The 15,616-nt window shown below is 50.8% G+C and overlaps 1 protein-coding gene across 1 annotated transcript in view; it reads right to left on the bottom strand.

Moving 5' to 3' along the window:
• Positions 1-493: 493 nt before the first annotated feature.
• Positions 494-15,616, bottom strand: part of LOC123768064 (glutathione S-transferase kappa 1-like) — a 152,281-nt gene continuing 137,158 nt past the window's right edge. The window contains exon 5 of the mRNA XM_069306859.1: positions 494-1,803. Within this exon, the coding sequence (XP_069162960.1) occupies positions 1,660-1,803 (144 nt within the window). The 3' untranslated portion in view covers positions 494-1,659. The remainder of the gene's footprint in view (positions 1,804-15,616) is intronic.

Genomic DNA, 15,616 nt, shown 5'->3' with positions numbered 1-15,616 from the left:
AACGATGTTCCTCTTCCAATCTGCATCTCTTACTCTTTTTTTTTTTAGGGGTATGCAGTTTGAGCATATTACTAGTTCTATGAGCTTATTTTTTCCAGGCACTGGTTCAGGTTTGCATTTTCTAGCTGTTCTTCCCAGCTTATTTCTGTGAAGTCTTGGTTTATTTGCTCCCAGTTTACCTGTTTAATATTGAAGTTCAATTTGCTGAAATCAATCGAGGTTATCTTGAGGTTATCTTGAGGTTATCTTGAGATGATTTCGGGGCTTTTAGTGTCCCCGCGGCCTGGTCCTCGACCAGGCCTCCACCCCCAGGAAGCAGCCCGTGACAGCTGACTAACACCCAGGTACCTATTTTACTGCTAGGTAACAGGGGCATAGGGTGAAAGAAACTCTGCCCATTGTTTCTCGCCGGCGCCTGGGATCGAACCCAGGACCACAGGATCACAAGTCCCGCGTGCTATCCGCTCGGCCGACCATCTCCCCCCAAGGTAGTTGTAGTATTTTACATCAATCCCAACCAGAAAGCTGAAGCAAGCCAACTGGGAAAAAAACAGATTCCTGGCCTGCAGATAAGCTGGAAGAGTTTGAACCCACCCACACCAGTCAGCTATCGAGATAGGAAAAAACACTGTTACACTAAACGCCACTGAACACAAGTAAAAACTAAAACCCAGATGGATGAAAAGTGCAAATAGCCTCCTAAAGATCTAATGAACTAAGCCAAAAGCGGTTCAAAACCACCTGGTGAACCTGAAATGCTGTGGTCATATGTAACGTGGGAGAAGAAATTAACCCTTTGAGAACTGACAGGTAAAAAATAAAATGAACCTCTAAAGTATTCCACTTGGGGACAAGAAAGAAGTGGGGGCACCCTTTGCAACGATGGGTTGTGATGGGTTGCAAGCACACTTTTGTCAACAAATTCCGCATGGCTGGGCTGGTCAACAAAACACTGGACATGAGGAGTACTATATCAACCAAAGACCCCGACACACTACGCAATATGTCCAGAAATTCTGGGACCAAGTGTGTTGGAAAGCGCTCAGACATCATCCCATTATACTGTTATGTTGGCAGACTATGAAGGCTGGCAAGCCAAACTCCACCAACTGTCAAATGCAATCACACGCAACTGGCATGTGATTGCACATGCAATCACAATCAAGCACACAAGAACCCCTACCCATCCAGGAATCTAAGGAACATGGACACTGGTCCTGCAAGAAACTGAAGCCAGGGTCTACTAATCACAATTTTGAAAGAGAAAGGATAAAGATCAGAAAGCAAAATCCCCCAGCAGAACTGTTCCAGGGATATCAGAAGATGGATGTTGTAACCAGGTGAGCGAGTGAATAGCAGGCTGGCTGTGACTCTGGGTGACCTGAGCTGCCACCTGGTGGCAGTTTGGCTCATTCTGGTCCTGGCTCCCGGCATGCAAGGGTTGGTCTGAGGGCTCGTACATCTCTAAGACTTGACTGGACCAGCACTTAACTCTGGGAGCTACTGACATTCCCACAAGAGAAAAGTATTAAAGATTTTATTTAAGCAAAGTCTTCCCCTTAAAAGGTCTTGCAAGTCTGTAAGAATATGCAAGATCCCCAAATTTCTAGCATTATTATACACTGCATATACATGTAGATATATGAACATCCCATGCTTTTATAACCTTGTTTGAGGTACATCAGGTTCTGGCCCAAGCCATTTTTCTCCTATCTCTTGGGCTAAGACAGGAAACCTGTCTGAGCCAAAGAAGAGCATTGGCTTCCCTCCAATATGGGCAACTATAGCAGGTAATCCAAATGCCTGAAAGACAGAAATAATCTTATTACAGTTAATAAAGAAATTATTATATAATATTGTAATGATATTTTTCTTTGTATTCAACACGGCAGATTAAAGCTCAATGTAGGCGATGAGTCACAATAACGTGGCTGAAGTATGTTGACCAGACCACACACTAGAAATTGAAGAGACGACGACGTTTCGGTCCGTCCTGGACCATTCTCAAGTCGATTGTGATGAGGACAGGTAGGGACAGGCATTAAATAGGCAAGAGAGAGCTGAGGAGGAAAGTCAGGTGTAGGGGATAGCAGTAATGAGAACCGCAGCAGGCCTATTGGCCCATACGAGGCAGCTCCTATTATAACCACCGAAGGAGATAGTAATAGGAATAAGAAGAGGATAGCAAGGGAGCGTAGAAGACAAGGAACAGAAAAAGGGAGAAGAGAGAATGAAAGGGAAAGAGAAAGAAAGAAATGGAAGGGGGAAAGCTTATGTTAAGTCACGTTTGTTAGAAAGATTAGAGCATTTGAGTATATACTGTGAAAGGGAAGAGTCCACAGCAACAAAGCCAGGACTCAAGTTCATGTTGAGTACATTGTTAATAAGAGCTGATTCTACAAGACGGCATCTGTGTAGAGTAGAGGCAGGAAAGATTATTTTGGAGGAAGACCAATCAATGGGATGATTAGAATCCCTCACATGGCAGAAGAGAGCATTGTTAGTGTCAGCAGACTTAACACTTCTCTTGTGTTCTTTAAGTCTGTCATTCAGTGTACGGCCAGTTTCGCCAAAGTATTGGAGAGGACAAGATGAACAGGAAATAGAGTAGACACCAGCAGCATTAGAAGCAGGAGGAGCAGTGTGAACTAGATTGCTACGAAGTGTGTTAGTTTGTCGAAAGGCGAGTTTAATGTCAAGAGGACGAAAGGTATTGGTAAAAGTTTTGAGTTCAGATATGAAGGGAAGGCATAGTACAGTGCTACTAGTGTTGGAAGCAGGTTTAGGATGAAAGAAATTTCGTTTAGCTTGAGAGTGGGCACAGTTGATGAAATGCAAAGGATAACCAAGGCGAGAGAATGATTTGTAGATAAAGGCAATTTCAGAATCAAGAAACTGAGGGTCGCTGATGCGTAGAGCGCGGAGGAAGAGAGAGACGAGGACACTTTTCTTAACAGAAGGAGGATGGTAGGAAAAGAAGTGAATGTACATGCCACTATGCATGGGTTTACGGTAGACAGAGAAAGAGAACCCAGACACAGAGCTGTGAACATGAACATCAAGAAAAGGAAGGAGGGAATTAGATTCCCACTCAACTTTGAAATGGATAGAAGGAGCCAGATTGTTAAGAGAGGCGAGGAAAGGCTGGAAAAGATTAAGGTCATGAGGCCATAAAGCAAAAATGTCATCAACATAGCGAAGCCAGAGAGAGGGACGAGTATCAATAGAAGGAAGAAGAACAGTTTCGAAGTATTCCATGTAGAAATTAGCAAGAACAGGGGAGAGAGGGGAACCCATAGCGACACCGAAAGTTTGAGTGTAATATTTACCGTTGAAAGAGAAAGAGTTAGATTCAACACAGAGTCTAATGAGATCGAGGAAAACGTCAGTGGGAAGTGGGAGAGGAAGGAGACCCTCTGACGCCTTCTGTCTGAGGAAAGAGAGAACGTCATCAAGCGGAACATTAGTGAACAGAGAGTCGACATCAAGACTAAGCATTTTACAAGAGGGTTGCAGGCGCAGTCTTTCTATGAAGTCCTGAGAGTGACGAAGGTGGGCAGGGGAACAGGTGGGCCTTTCACAGTATATACTCAAATGCTCTAATCTTTCTAACAAACGTGACTTAACATAAGCTTTCCCCCTTCCATTTCTTTCTTTCTCTTTCCCTTTCATTCTCTCTTCTCCCTTTTTCTGTTCCTTGTCTTCTACGCTCCCTTGCTATCCTCTTCTTATTCCTATTACTATCTCCTTCGGTGGTTATAATAGGAGCTGCCTCGTATGGGCCAATAGGCCTGCTGCGGTTCTCATTACTGCTATCCCCTACACCTGACTTTCCTCCTCAGCTCTCTCTTGCCTATTTAATGCCTGTCCCTACCTGTCCTCATCACAATCGACTTGAGAATGGTCCAGGATGGACCGAAACGTCGTCGTCTCTTCAATTTCTAGTGTGTGGTCTGGTCAACATTAAAGCTCAATTCTTAGGAATTGGTAGGATATTAAATATGCCTATTTAAAGTCTTGTAAAAGGTAGTTATTATAATGAATTGCTGCATGACATTATAAATCTTGGGTATTATTAGTTGGCAAGAAAGAGAGAATATTCTTGAGAGAATAATTAACAAAAAAAACAGCATTGAATGTAATGAAACATCATTTTCTGGACGAGCCCAGAAATAGGGCTTCTAATAGCTAGCTCCATGGAGACTCTGGCTAACTGGAGCTATCAGAAAGAGATATGCTATATTAGTCTGGAGGCATCAGTCAATTGGAGTTCAGCGTACGGGACCACGAGCTCGAACTTAGCCCCCTCAAAGAGGCAAAGGAAGCAATGGCCTATGGAAACCTCCATGTATTTGGGGGCATTCCATGTGTGCCATCAACCAGGGTTAGGTACCCAGAAAGGTAGGCATAACAAAACAGACCCCACATGGTAAGAAAATTGCTACCGAAGACCGAACAGAGAGGTAGAACTCTCTCAAATCTAAAGAAACAAGCAAACGATCAAACATCATACACCACAGCTGCGCCACTTGTCCACACAGCTCTTCCATTCCCGGGATTGGGAGCCCCGGACCCCTTTGCATCGGCTACTCACACCTCCAGTTCAGAGGCCGAGTATCAAAACAAAACAAATCCACCAACCAGAGGGATGGAGGGTGCCAGGGAGCCCCCGGGGCTCACCCAGAAAAATGGTGTTTCATTACATTTAACGTTTGTTTTCTGTGGGGAGCCCCTTCGACTCCCTGGAGCTACCAAACTAAAGACAAGTAAAAGGACTTATCCGTTAGGCAGCCGCCACGCGCTCATCAACTCAAAGTCGAGACAACTGGCTGCAACCTGCGACCCAAAGCCACATAAGAATGACTGAGACCAGGAACATTTACCAACTAACAGGTGGCCAGAACCCTGTTCGACTTAAAAAATCCCCGTGCCCGAATGTCAGCCCAAGACATGTTGCCGAAAACGGCAGCCAAAGCAGCAAACTTGAGAATGTCATAAGCACAAGTATAGACTGCAGGCTGTCTAGACTTAATAAACCTGTGGGTTTATTATACTTAATAAACTTATTATACTTATACGTATACTTAGTATACATTATGTATACTTATTATACTTAATAAACCTGTGGACGACCTGGGAGACCCTAGCTAGCCCTGGAACAGGGAATGAGGGGAAACCGGATCAACCCAGAGCGTATCCCCAGCCACAAAAGCCGAGGCATGCAGATAACGGGAAAGCTCCGCAACCTAACATAACACATGATGCACCCCCAGCCTGACAAACCAAGCATCAATGACCCAAGGGCCCCTCCGGAAAGCCGCCGTCTCATTCTTCGCCAGAAAAGAAGAAGACAGCTGAAACTGAACAAACCGACCACCAGGACCGAAAGAGCAGAATCCCCTGTGCCGGAGGAGAGCATGAAGCTTACTAACCCGACCCCCCACAGGCCAATGTTAACAGAAACAGCACCTTGGCAAAACGATCTTTAACTGAAGGGGCCACTACAAACCAAGGAGAAGAGAGAAAAGAGAGCACCCAGTCAAAGGACCAGGACGGCCCAGGCAGCACATGAACAGGTCGGAGGTGAAACAAAGCATGAGAAAGGCTATGGGATGGGGCAGAAGTGACATCCACCCCAAACGCAAGCTAAAGAGCCTCCGCCAACGTCTCACAATAAAAGGCAACAGTATTAGGCATCATCAAATGCATCAAATGATGGTCCTGAAACAGCCAGAAAGGACAAAACAACCCGATTAGAAATAGAAGACAACCTACAAAGAGCGAGGAAATGGCAAAAAGAAAGCGAGGAAACTTCATATTGTCGCCGATACGAAGCTTGCAAGTGGGACACCATCAAAGAAGCCACCTGATCACCAAACAAGTGGTGATACACCCGCATCAATAAACCAGCGTTGAATGTAATGAAATGCCATTTTCTGGGTAAGTCACGGAGGCTCCCTAGAGCTTATCAAGCTAATGTATATTATATTAGACCGGGACATTAGTTATGGAGTTCAAACCTACCAGGGACCAGCGCCAGAACCTGGCCCCTTCAGAGATATTTCAGGGAGCAATGGCTCTGGAAAACCCCATTGTGGTTGGGTTTTTTTCTTATCTGCCATCGACCGGGGTTAGGCAACCAAAAAGGTAGGCATAACAAAACAAACCCCACATGGTAAGAAACTAAAACAAAAAAACAGAGAGGTAGAGACTCCCTACAATCCCAAGGAAACAAGCAAACAAGCAATTATCACAATTTACTGCTGCGCCGGTCGTCCACGCAGCCCTCCCCTCCCTGAGAAGGGGAGGGGTGGGGGCCCCAGACTTCACCGCGCCGGCTGCCTTCAGTTCGGAAACTAGGCTTCAACCAACACGAAAAAAAACACCGACCGAAAGGGAGGGAGGGTAGCCAGGGAGCCTCCGGGGCTCACCCAGAAAATGGTGTTTCATTACATTCAATGCTGGCTTTCTGTGGGGAGCCCCTACGGCTCCCTGGAGCTATATACCCAAAGAGAAGGATAATAGGGACTTACCCCAGGAGGCGGCGGCCACAAACTCCTCAATGCGAAGTCGAGACAACTGGCTGCAATCTGTGACCCAAAGCAACACAAGAACGACGAGGAGCAGGCTGGTTCACCAAATAACGGGCGGCCAGGACCCTGTTCGACTTCCAAAATCCACGTGCCCGAATATGAGCCCAAGACATGTTACCAAACACAACAACCAAAGCTGTAAACTTCCGAATGTCATGGGTGCGAGGATAGACCGCAGGCTGGCTAGACTTAATAACCCTGCGGACAACCTGGGAGACCCGAACCCTGGAACAGGGAACGAGGGAAACCGGATCAACCCAAAGCGCATCCCCACCATCCCAGCTGAGGCGGGCAGGTAACGCCAAAGAGCCGCAACCGGACACAACACATGATGCACCCCCGGCCGAACCTACCAAGCATCAATGACCCACGGACCCCTCCAGAAAGCAGCAGTCTCATTCTTTGCCAGAAAAGATGGAGAAGGCTGCAAACGGAAAAACCTACCCCCCAGGACCAAAAGAGCAGAAACCCCTGTGCCGCAGGAGAGCATGAAGCTCCCCTACCCGACCCCCAGAGGCCAATACCAACAAAAACAAAGCCTTGGAAAAACAATCTGGAACCGAAAGGGCCACCACAAACCGAGAAGAGGAAAGATAGGAGAGCACCCTGTCCCAAGGACCAGGACGGCTAAGGAGGCGCATGAGCAGGCCGGAGGTGAAACATAGCACGAGAAAGCTTATGGAACGGGGCGGATCTGACATCCACCCTGAACACTAGCTTGAGCAGCTCTGCCAGCGCCGCACAATACGAGGCGACAGTATTATGCATCAAATGACAGTCCTGAAAAAGCCAAGAAAGAAAGGACAACACAACTCGATCCAAAAGATAAGACAACCTACGAAGAGCAAGAAAATGGCAAAAAAAAAAACACCAGGAAACTTCATACTGTCGCCGAGACGAAGCTCTCAGGTGGGACACCTTCGACGAAGTCACCTGATCATCATAGATACACCCGCGTCAAAAAGACCAAAAGCGAAGAGCAGAGGAGAAGGTCGAACCAGCTGCGTACCAGACCAGTCCGACCTGCTGAAAAAGGCAGAGCCGCGGGAAACGCCCCGGGTTCGGACACCGAGCCAATAGCGCCGGAAATCAAGGCCGTGCCGGCCACCAAGAGGCCACAAAGAATACTCTCCCTGGGAAGGTCTCCAACCGAGACAGAACCCGAAGCAACAGCTGAACCCACACCTCAACCAGTCCTGCCGAAAGGCATCCACCACGAACGCCTTGCAGTCAGGGAAAGGCGTCACATAGACTGGGCGACACCCAGACCACGCCGACGCGAAGAGGTCCACTTCTGGAAGACCGTACGTCTGGCAGATCCAACAAAATGAATAGTTGTCGACCATCCATTAAGTGGACAGGGAAATGAAGCGAGACAGGCCGTTGGACTCCCCGGACATGAACCGCACGGAGAACCAAACCCCGAGAATCTAGCAGATGAACGACTTTAAGGGATCAACCCCAGAGAGCCAAGGACCGAAGAGAACCCCTGCTGTTCAGGCAATGAACCACTGGAGAACATTCCAAATGGAGCCGGATGGTCGATCCCCAAGCGACCCGAACCCTCCGAAGCGCGAACCAGACTGCTGCAAACTCCCGAACCGTGCTGTGAGCCCGACGGAACGACGGACCCCACCATCCCTGGCCAGCCTGGTGAGCACTAGTCATAAAGCCCCAGCCGAGAGACGATGCGCCCGTGAACACATCGAGCAAAGGCTCGGGAAGGCATCAAGGCACGGAACCCTGAAAACCCCGAAGAGGAAGCCAGTGATGCACCAACTGACACAAGGCCCCCGGAGGACGAACCCAACGATCGCAAGAGAGGTGGAAGGGACGTCCCAGAAGGAACCAAAACAGTCGCCGAAGCCAAACCCGACCAGGCGGGTAGATCAGCACAGCGAAGTTCAGACTCCCGCACAACCACTCGAGCAACCACTGAGTGACCTGGGACTCCCTCAGAAACAACCGACAGCAGGCCTGCAGCCACAGCAACGCCGCTGGAGGGAGAGACAAGGAAGCGGTCCAAGAATCCCAAACAAGACCCAGGCAGGTTCGAACCTGGGACGGAACCAGATGGGACTTCCTCCAGTTCACCAGGAACCCGAACCTGGCGAGCTGGGAATGAACCTTATCCCTGGCGAGCAGACAAGCTCGTCTCAGATTTGAACAGATTTAAACCTCAGATTTGCACAGTCCCGTTCCGGCACTGGAAACAGGCGGGAAACCCACCTGAGGGACAGAGTGGTTTCGACCACGCCCAAGCGCACCCACTCCAAGATGACTTGAAGCGCAGAAGAAACCTGCCCTGTTAGCCCCGAACCCCCCAAAGGAGGACAGGCTGCCTAATGCCGCCGCAGGCTGGATGATACGACCAAAAAAAAGCCCACAAATCGTAGGACCAGTGGGACCAAGCGTGGGCAAACAGAGCGAGCCTTCCCCCCATTGCCCCGTCAACAGGGCGAACTGAGAAAGGGTCGACGCCCGTTACGAGAACCCAAATGTCAAACAGGGCGATCACCGCTCCGACCAGAATACGCTGGCCCCGAAGGGAACATTGGCTCAGAAACTGGCACCAATGGCCCACCTTGACCAGCGGAACCCGGAACCCTGGCACGACCCTTCCGAGACTGCCGAAAAGGACCGCCCCGAAGAATCAACAAGTCCAACATAGGACAACAACTAGACAAAGCTGCTTGCAGAAACTGTGAGACTACAGTCTCTGCAAACAGCAACGGACAAAACGCAGACGAGAACCTAAGAGCCACGGCCCAAGCGGATTCCAAAGAGAGGGCGAGTGCAGAATGACTGCACGCGAGGCGAGAAGCAAAAAACAGAGACACCGCTTCCTTCAGGATGGGCGCAAAGAGCTTCAACAGTGCAGCCAACGCCCTAGCTGCAGAAGTCAGCGCTCCAGACGAAGGCCCTTCACTCAACTCTCCCACATCCTCCTCAAGTCAGGCAGAAGACAGCTCGAGAAGGGAAAAGAAATGTAAGACCAAAGCCAAATGCCCACGGGCGCGCAAATCCTCCGCAACCAACGATGCTGAAAGAAGAGGAACCTGCACGTAAAGCTGGAAAAGACCAACATCCCGAGAAAACACGGAAGCGAACAAGCACGCATTAAAGGTGCTCAAATTCGCCCCTCAAATAAACCTGCATAAATGTAGAAGTTTCACGCCAATCAAGTGTGCGGGTCTGACAGAACCCATGCCACGCCCCCAACGAAAAGAAAGGGCAGTCTGACAGCACCAAACCCAAACGCACCAAAAGCGGGTAGAAGAACCGAACTCAAACAAGGACGGATCCATCACAGAGGCATAAACCGGGTCTCACACGAGGTATGCAGCAAGAGCCTCCCAAGCCGCCTTTGCGGAGATACGGGAAGTAGAAAACCTCTGGAAAGACAAAGCCGAGGTACCCAAAGGAGCCCGGAACCGAACCCGGAGAGGAACCGAACCCAAATCATACTCATACAGGGAAGAGGGGTAAGAAAACCTCCTCCCCCTGCAACAATAAACCCCGCAAGGAGGGCAAAAGCACCCAAGCGCGGTCAAAGGGGGCCCAAGGCCCCCAGGTTGACTCCTCCCCAGCCCCAGGATCGCCCACGTCGGGACCCAGGGCAAAGCTGTCCTCTAAACCCTCTATCCCTGAAGAAAAGGCAGAGTCCAGGGATAAGGCAGACAAGAAGGGGGTCTGCTGGTGGGACCCAGAAGCCTCGGCAGGAGGAACCGGTTCAAATGCCTCCGTCTCTGACCCGAATAGGGCAGCCCCCAAGGCCGCCTGAGCCTCATTACTAACTAAACCCTGTGCCGAAGCCGAAACCCTTAGATGTTTTGAAGCCGGACACAGGGGGAGGGGGGGGAGGTGCAGGATGAACCACAGAGGAACGACCAGGGAGCGCAGAAGGAGCCAAAGTTGAAGTGACTAATGCCCCCAGGTTCGGGTCCCTAAAACCAAAACGGGGCAGCCTCGGGACATCCGGATGGGAAACCAACCTAGCACGTTGCAGTAACCTAAACCTAACATGCAATGCTGATGCTGCCTGTACCCTAACAGGAATATCCTCAGAGTAAAACTGGAGCACAAGCAGAGAACATGACTCCCAAGACTCCGGGTCAAAGGTGTCGTTGACCCAACAGGCAGCATGACGGAGGCAAAACAGGTGACTGTCACCCTGAGACAAGGGCACACAGCAACCTTCAAACCCGCTCAAGTCAGGCTGGAACTCGGGAGACGCATCCATTGGTCCACCGAGCCCCGACAGGGGTTTCCAGGGCCTGTAGAGTAACAACTACGGGAAGCCAGGGCAAGGTGTTATTAACCGGTTAAGAAACTCAAACAAACAAGGGGTAGATGATTATACTGAAACCCCTGGGATGTGTACAAGCACGGGGGCCTAGCAGAGGGCCACCAAAACAGTATCAAGGGAACTATAGGCCCCCCGAGGCAGAACCTCAACCAGGTAAACAAAAACAAAGCAAAAGAAAAACCCCGCAGAACTACACCGTCCCCAGAGGCAACAGGAACCGGTCGCAGCTTAGGTGGCAGGTCATGCAACACCTTGACGCCCTAACCAGCACAACACCACTCCCTACCCAAGGCCTAACAAGGGCCCCAAGCCCCAGCTGGCCCCAAGGGCGAGGCAAATGCCGAGCAGCAAGAACCCCTACGAGAGCGGTTCCCGAACGCGCCAGGGAAGATAACCCAAACACGCAGGGGCAGTACTCAAAGGGCGCCTAGGGAACAAAGCCCCTAAGCGCATGCAGCCCCGGCACTGATGAGGTACTCCTGGCCACCGCACACCACACTAAGACATCAGAGAACACCACACAAGGCAAACACCGCCCAGGAATTTGAAGCCAGAGAAGCATCTATCCCGGTTAACACTAGCTTACGAACTGAAGGCAGCCGGTGCGGTGAGGTCCGGGGACCCCCCTCCTCCTCTCGGGGAGGGGAGGGATGCGCGGACGACCGCCGCAGCAGTAAATTGTGATTGTTTGTTTGCTTGTTTCCTTGGGATTGTAGGGAGTTTCTATCTCTCCGTTCGTTTTTTGTTTTAGTTTCTTACCATGTGGGGGTTTGTTTTGTTATGTCTACCTTTTTGGGTGCCTAACCCCGGTCGATGGCAGATACCCCCTAAGGAAAACCCCCTAACCACAATGGAGTTTTCCAGGGCCGTTGCTCCCTGAAACTTCTCTGAAGGGGCCAGGTTCTGGCACTGGTCCCTGGTGGGTCTGAACTCTATAGGTAATGTCCCGGTCTAATATAACATACATTAGCCTGATTAGCTCCAGGGAGTCGTAGGAGCTCCCCACAGAAAGACCAGAAGCAAAGAGCAGAAGAGTAGACCAAACCAGCCATGTACTGGACCAGCCCGATCTGCTGGAAGAAGCGGGGTTCGACACAGAGCAAGCTGTGCCTAAAACCAAGGCTGGGCCAGCCACCAATCCTGCCGAAAGGCATCGACCACGATGGATACACAGTCGGAGAAAAGCGCCACATATATCGGTAGATGCTGAGACCATGCCAATGCAAAGAGATCCGCCTCTGGGAGCCTTGGACGTTTGGCAGAGCCAACTGACCAAGTCGGCGTTGACCGTCCATTCTGTGGACAGGGGAATGAACGGAGATAGGCCGTTGGACACTCCCCGGATATGAACCGCACGGAGAGCCAAAAGCAGAGAATCCAGCAGAGGAGTCACCAGGCCCAACCCGGCGGGTAAACCAGTATTTATTCGATTTAACAGCCTATATAGGGCCGTACCCTGGTCGTTATTTCCGGAGCTCTGGTATTTCCGAAGTGTCTATAATTTTTCAAGTAACATTCAGGTAAGATATATTTTTTACAGACAGCCACTGGGTCCACCACTCTAGTGCCTTCTACCCTGTGACGTCACAGATTCATGGCACATTGTTTTGATTTGTCATGAGGCTGGAGTGTTCATTCTGTGACTATGTTGGACATATCTGCACAATCAAGGAACATCCGTGCACCATGTCGGCTCCAAATACACTCATTGCGTCAGTCCTGCAGAGCTTGGGAGGTAGGCAGGGAGGGAGAGGCAAGGAGGGAGGCAGGCAGGCAGAGGCAGGGAAGGAGAGGCAAGGAGGAAGGCAGGCAAGCAGAACTTGGGAGGGAGGCAGCCAGGCAGAGGCTGGGTGTTAGGCAGGGAGGGAGAGGATGGAGATGGATGGTAGGATGGAGATTGATGGATAAATGGATTGATGGAGGGAGGGAGGGAGGGAGGGATGGAGCGATGGATCTTAAAGCAGAGACAGGGTGTGTATGGGAAGTATGGGGGGGGGGGGGGGTGGCAGGTGGGGGAGGTGTGTCGGTGGTGGGGGAAGGACCGGCTCACTGAGACCGGCTCACTCACTTGCAGTCTCCGTGGTGTAGTGGTAAGACACTCGCCTGGCGTTCCGCGAGCGCTATGTCATGGGTTCGTATCCTGGCCGGGGAGGATTTACTGGGCGCAATTCCTTAACTGTAGCCTCTGTTTAACGCAACAGTAAAATGTGTACTTGGATGAAAAAACGATTCTTCGCGGCAGGGGATCGTATTCCAGGGACCATAGGATTAAGGACTTGCCCGAAACGCTACGCGTACTAGTGGCTGTACAAGAATGTAACAACTCTTGTATATATCTCAAAAAAAAAAAAAAAAAAAAAAAAAAAAAAGATAAGCCTAACACACTTGACCCAGTGAACCAGATGTTTCTTAAAATTTTGGATGAATGGATGGATGGATGGATGGATGGATGGATGGATGGATGGATGGATGGAAGAAGGGAGGGAGGGAAGGAGGGAGAGAAGAAGGGAGGGAGGGAAGGAGGGAGGGAGGGAGGAAGGGAGGGAGGGAGGGAAGAAGGGAGGGAGGGAAGGAAGGAGGGAGGGAGGAAGGGAGGGAGGGAGGGAAGAAGGGAGGGAGGGAAGGAAGGAGGGAGGGAGGAAGGGAGGGAGGGAGGGAGGGAGGGAGGGAGGGAGGGAGGGAGGGAGGGAGGGAGGGAGGGAGGGAGGGAGGGAGGGAGGGAAGGAGGGAGGGAAAGAGGGAGGGAGGGAAGGAGGGAGGGAAAGAGGGAGGGAGGGAGGGAGGGAGGGAGGGAAAGAGGGAGGGAGGGAGGGAGGGAGGGAGGGAGGGAGGGAGGGAGGGAGGGATGGAAGGAGGGAGGGAGGGAGGGAGGTAGGGAGGGATGAAAGGAGGGAGGGAGGGAGGGAGGGAGGGAGGGAGGGAGGGAGGGAGGGAGGGAGGGAATGAGGGAGGGAGGGAGGGAGGGAGGGAGGGAGGGAGGGAGGGAATGAGGGAGGGAAGAAGGGAGGGAGGGAGAGAGAGGGATGGAGGGATGGATGTTGAAGCAGAGACAGCGTGTGTATGGGAAGTATGGGGGGGGGGGTGGCAGGTGGGGGAGGTGTGTCGGTGGTGGGGAAAGGACCGGCTCACTGATAAGCCTAACACACTTGACCAAGTGAACCAGATGTTACTTAATTAAATTCTGGATGTTTATTCATCCAGAATTTTTCATCTGGTTTGGATGTTCCTAATATTATTAGGATAATAAAAAGTTATAAAATACTTGTTTCATGAATGCTTTATTGTATTAGATGGAGATTCTCCAGGCTGTCTCTGGCTGGCTGGCAATCTACTGAGCCATTTTCCAGAAGGGTCTTGAGAGGAGGGGGGAGGCAGGAAGTGAGGGTGTGGAGGGAGAGCAGGAGTGGGGTAGAGGTGCAGTGAGGGTAAGAAAGGGAGGATAGAGGTAGGCGGCTTGCTTACCATGTGAGAACCAAAGATGCCAAAATAAACCGAATACCGACCTTTGGTAATCTCGACCACCAAACCGTTATACGAGGCTCTAAATGCCGGTCTCCCAAACCAGTCATTATTACCGGCAGATCGGTATAAAAGTGGCCGTTAAATTGAGTGGGTACTGTACAGTGACGTTCAGACTCCCACACAACTGCCCGAGCCACCCGGAACCTAAGAGCTAAATAAATAAATCCCACAAGTCCGTTTCCCCACAGAAAGGGTCGACGCCTCTTATGAGAAGCCAGTCAATGAGCATTGCATCGACCAGATGATGCCGGCGCCGAGGGAAACATCGGCTTAAAAAGTGGCACCAATGGCCCACCTCGACTAGAAGAACCCCGAGCCCTGGCACAACCCTTCTGAGAAACCCGAGAACAGCCCCCCCCCCCAGGAGAACCAACAAGTCAGACATAGGACGACGACGAGGCTGCTTGCAGAAACTGAGTGACAACAGCTTCCACAAATGGCAACGGACAAAAAGGTGACGAAAACTTAAGAGCCAGGACCCAAGTGGATTCTAAGGAGAGAGCAAGCACGGCCTGGCAGCACGTTAGGCGAGAAGCAATGAACAGAGAATACCGCCTCCCTATGAATCGTCGCAAACAGCTTCAAGAATGCGGCCAACACCCTAGTCCCCAAGGCTAGTGCACCAGACGAAGGCCCAGCACTCAACGCCTTTACATCCTCCCCAACTCAGTCCGAGAACAACTTGAGAAGGGAAAAAAAAAGAGGTATAAAACTGGGGCCAAATGCCCGTAAGCGCACACACAGCACCGCTCCTGTGCCAGGTAAGTCCACTACGGGCTCACCATAGCCCGTGCTACTTGGAACTTGTTCCGAGTAGCTGAATCTATAACAACAACAACAGCCTGTGAGCGTGCAAGTCCTCAGCCACCAAAGACGCCGAAAGGGTGGGAACCTGTACGTGCAGCTGTACAAGGCCAACATCCTGAGGAAGCACAGGGGTGAACAGGCATGCATTAAGGCACTCAAACTCGCCCCCCAGGTAAATCTGCAAAATGGTTGCAGCCTCCCGCCATTCAAACGAGCGGGTCCGACACAACCCATGCCCCACACTCTGCGAAAAGAAAGGGCAGTCTGCAAGCCAGGAAGACTCTGGGACCTCATAACGCACCCAATATGGGGAAGAAGAACCGAACTCAAACAAGGACGAATCCGTAAACAGAGACAAAATCCAGGTCTCGCAGGAGGTAAGCTG

Source organism: Procambarus clarkii, chromosome 59 (assembly GCF_040958095.1).
Source record: "Procambarus clarkii isolate CNS0578487 chromosome 59, FALCON_Pclarkii_2.0, whole genome shotgun sequence".
Taxonomy (NCBI): Eukaryota; Metazoa; Arthropoda; class Malacostraca; order Decapoda; family Cambaridae; genus Procambarus; species Procambarus clarkii.
Note: the sequence above shows the minus strand (reverse complement) of the source record. Positions and strands in the feature narration are given on the sequence as shown.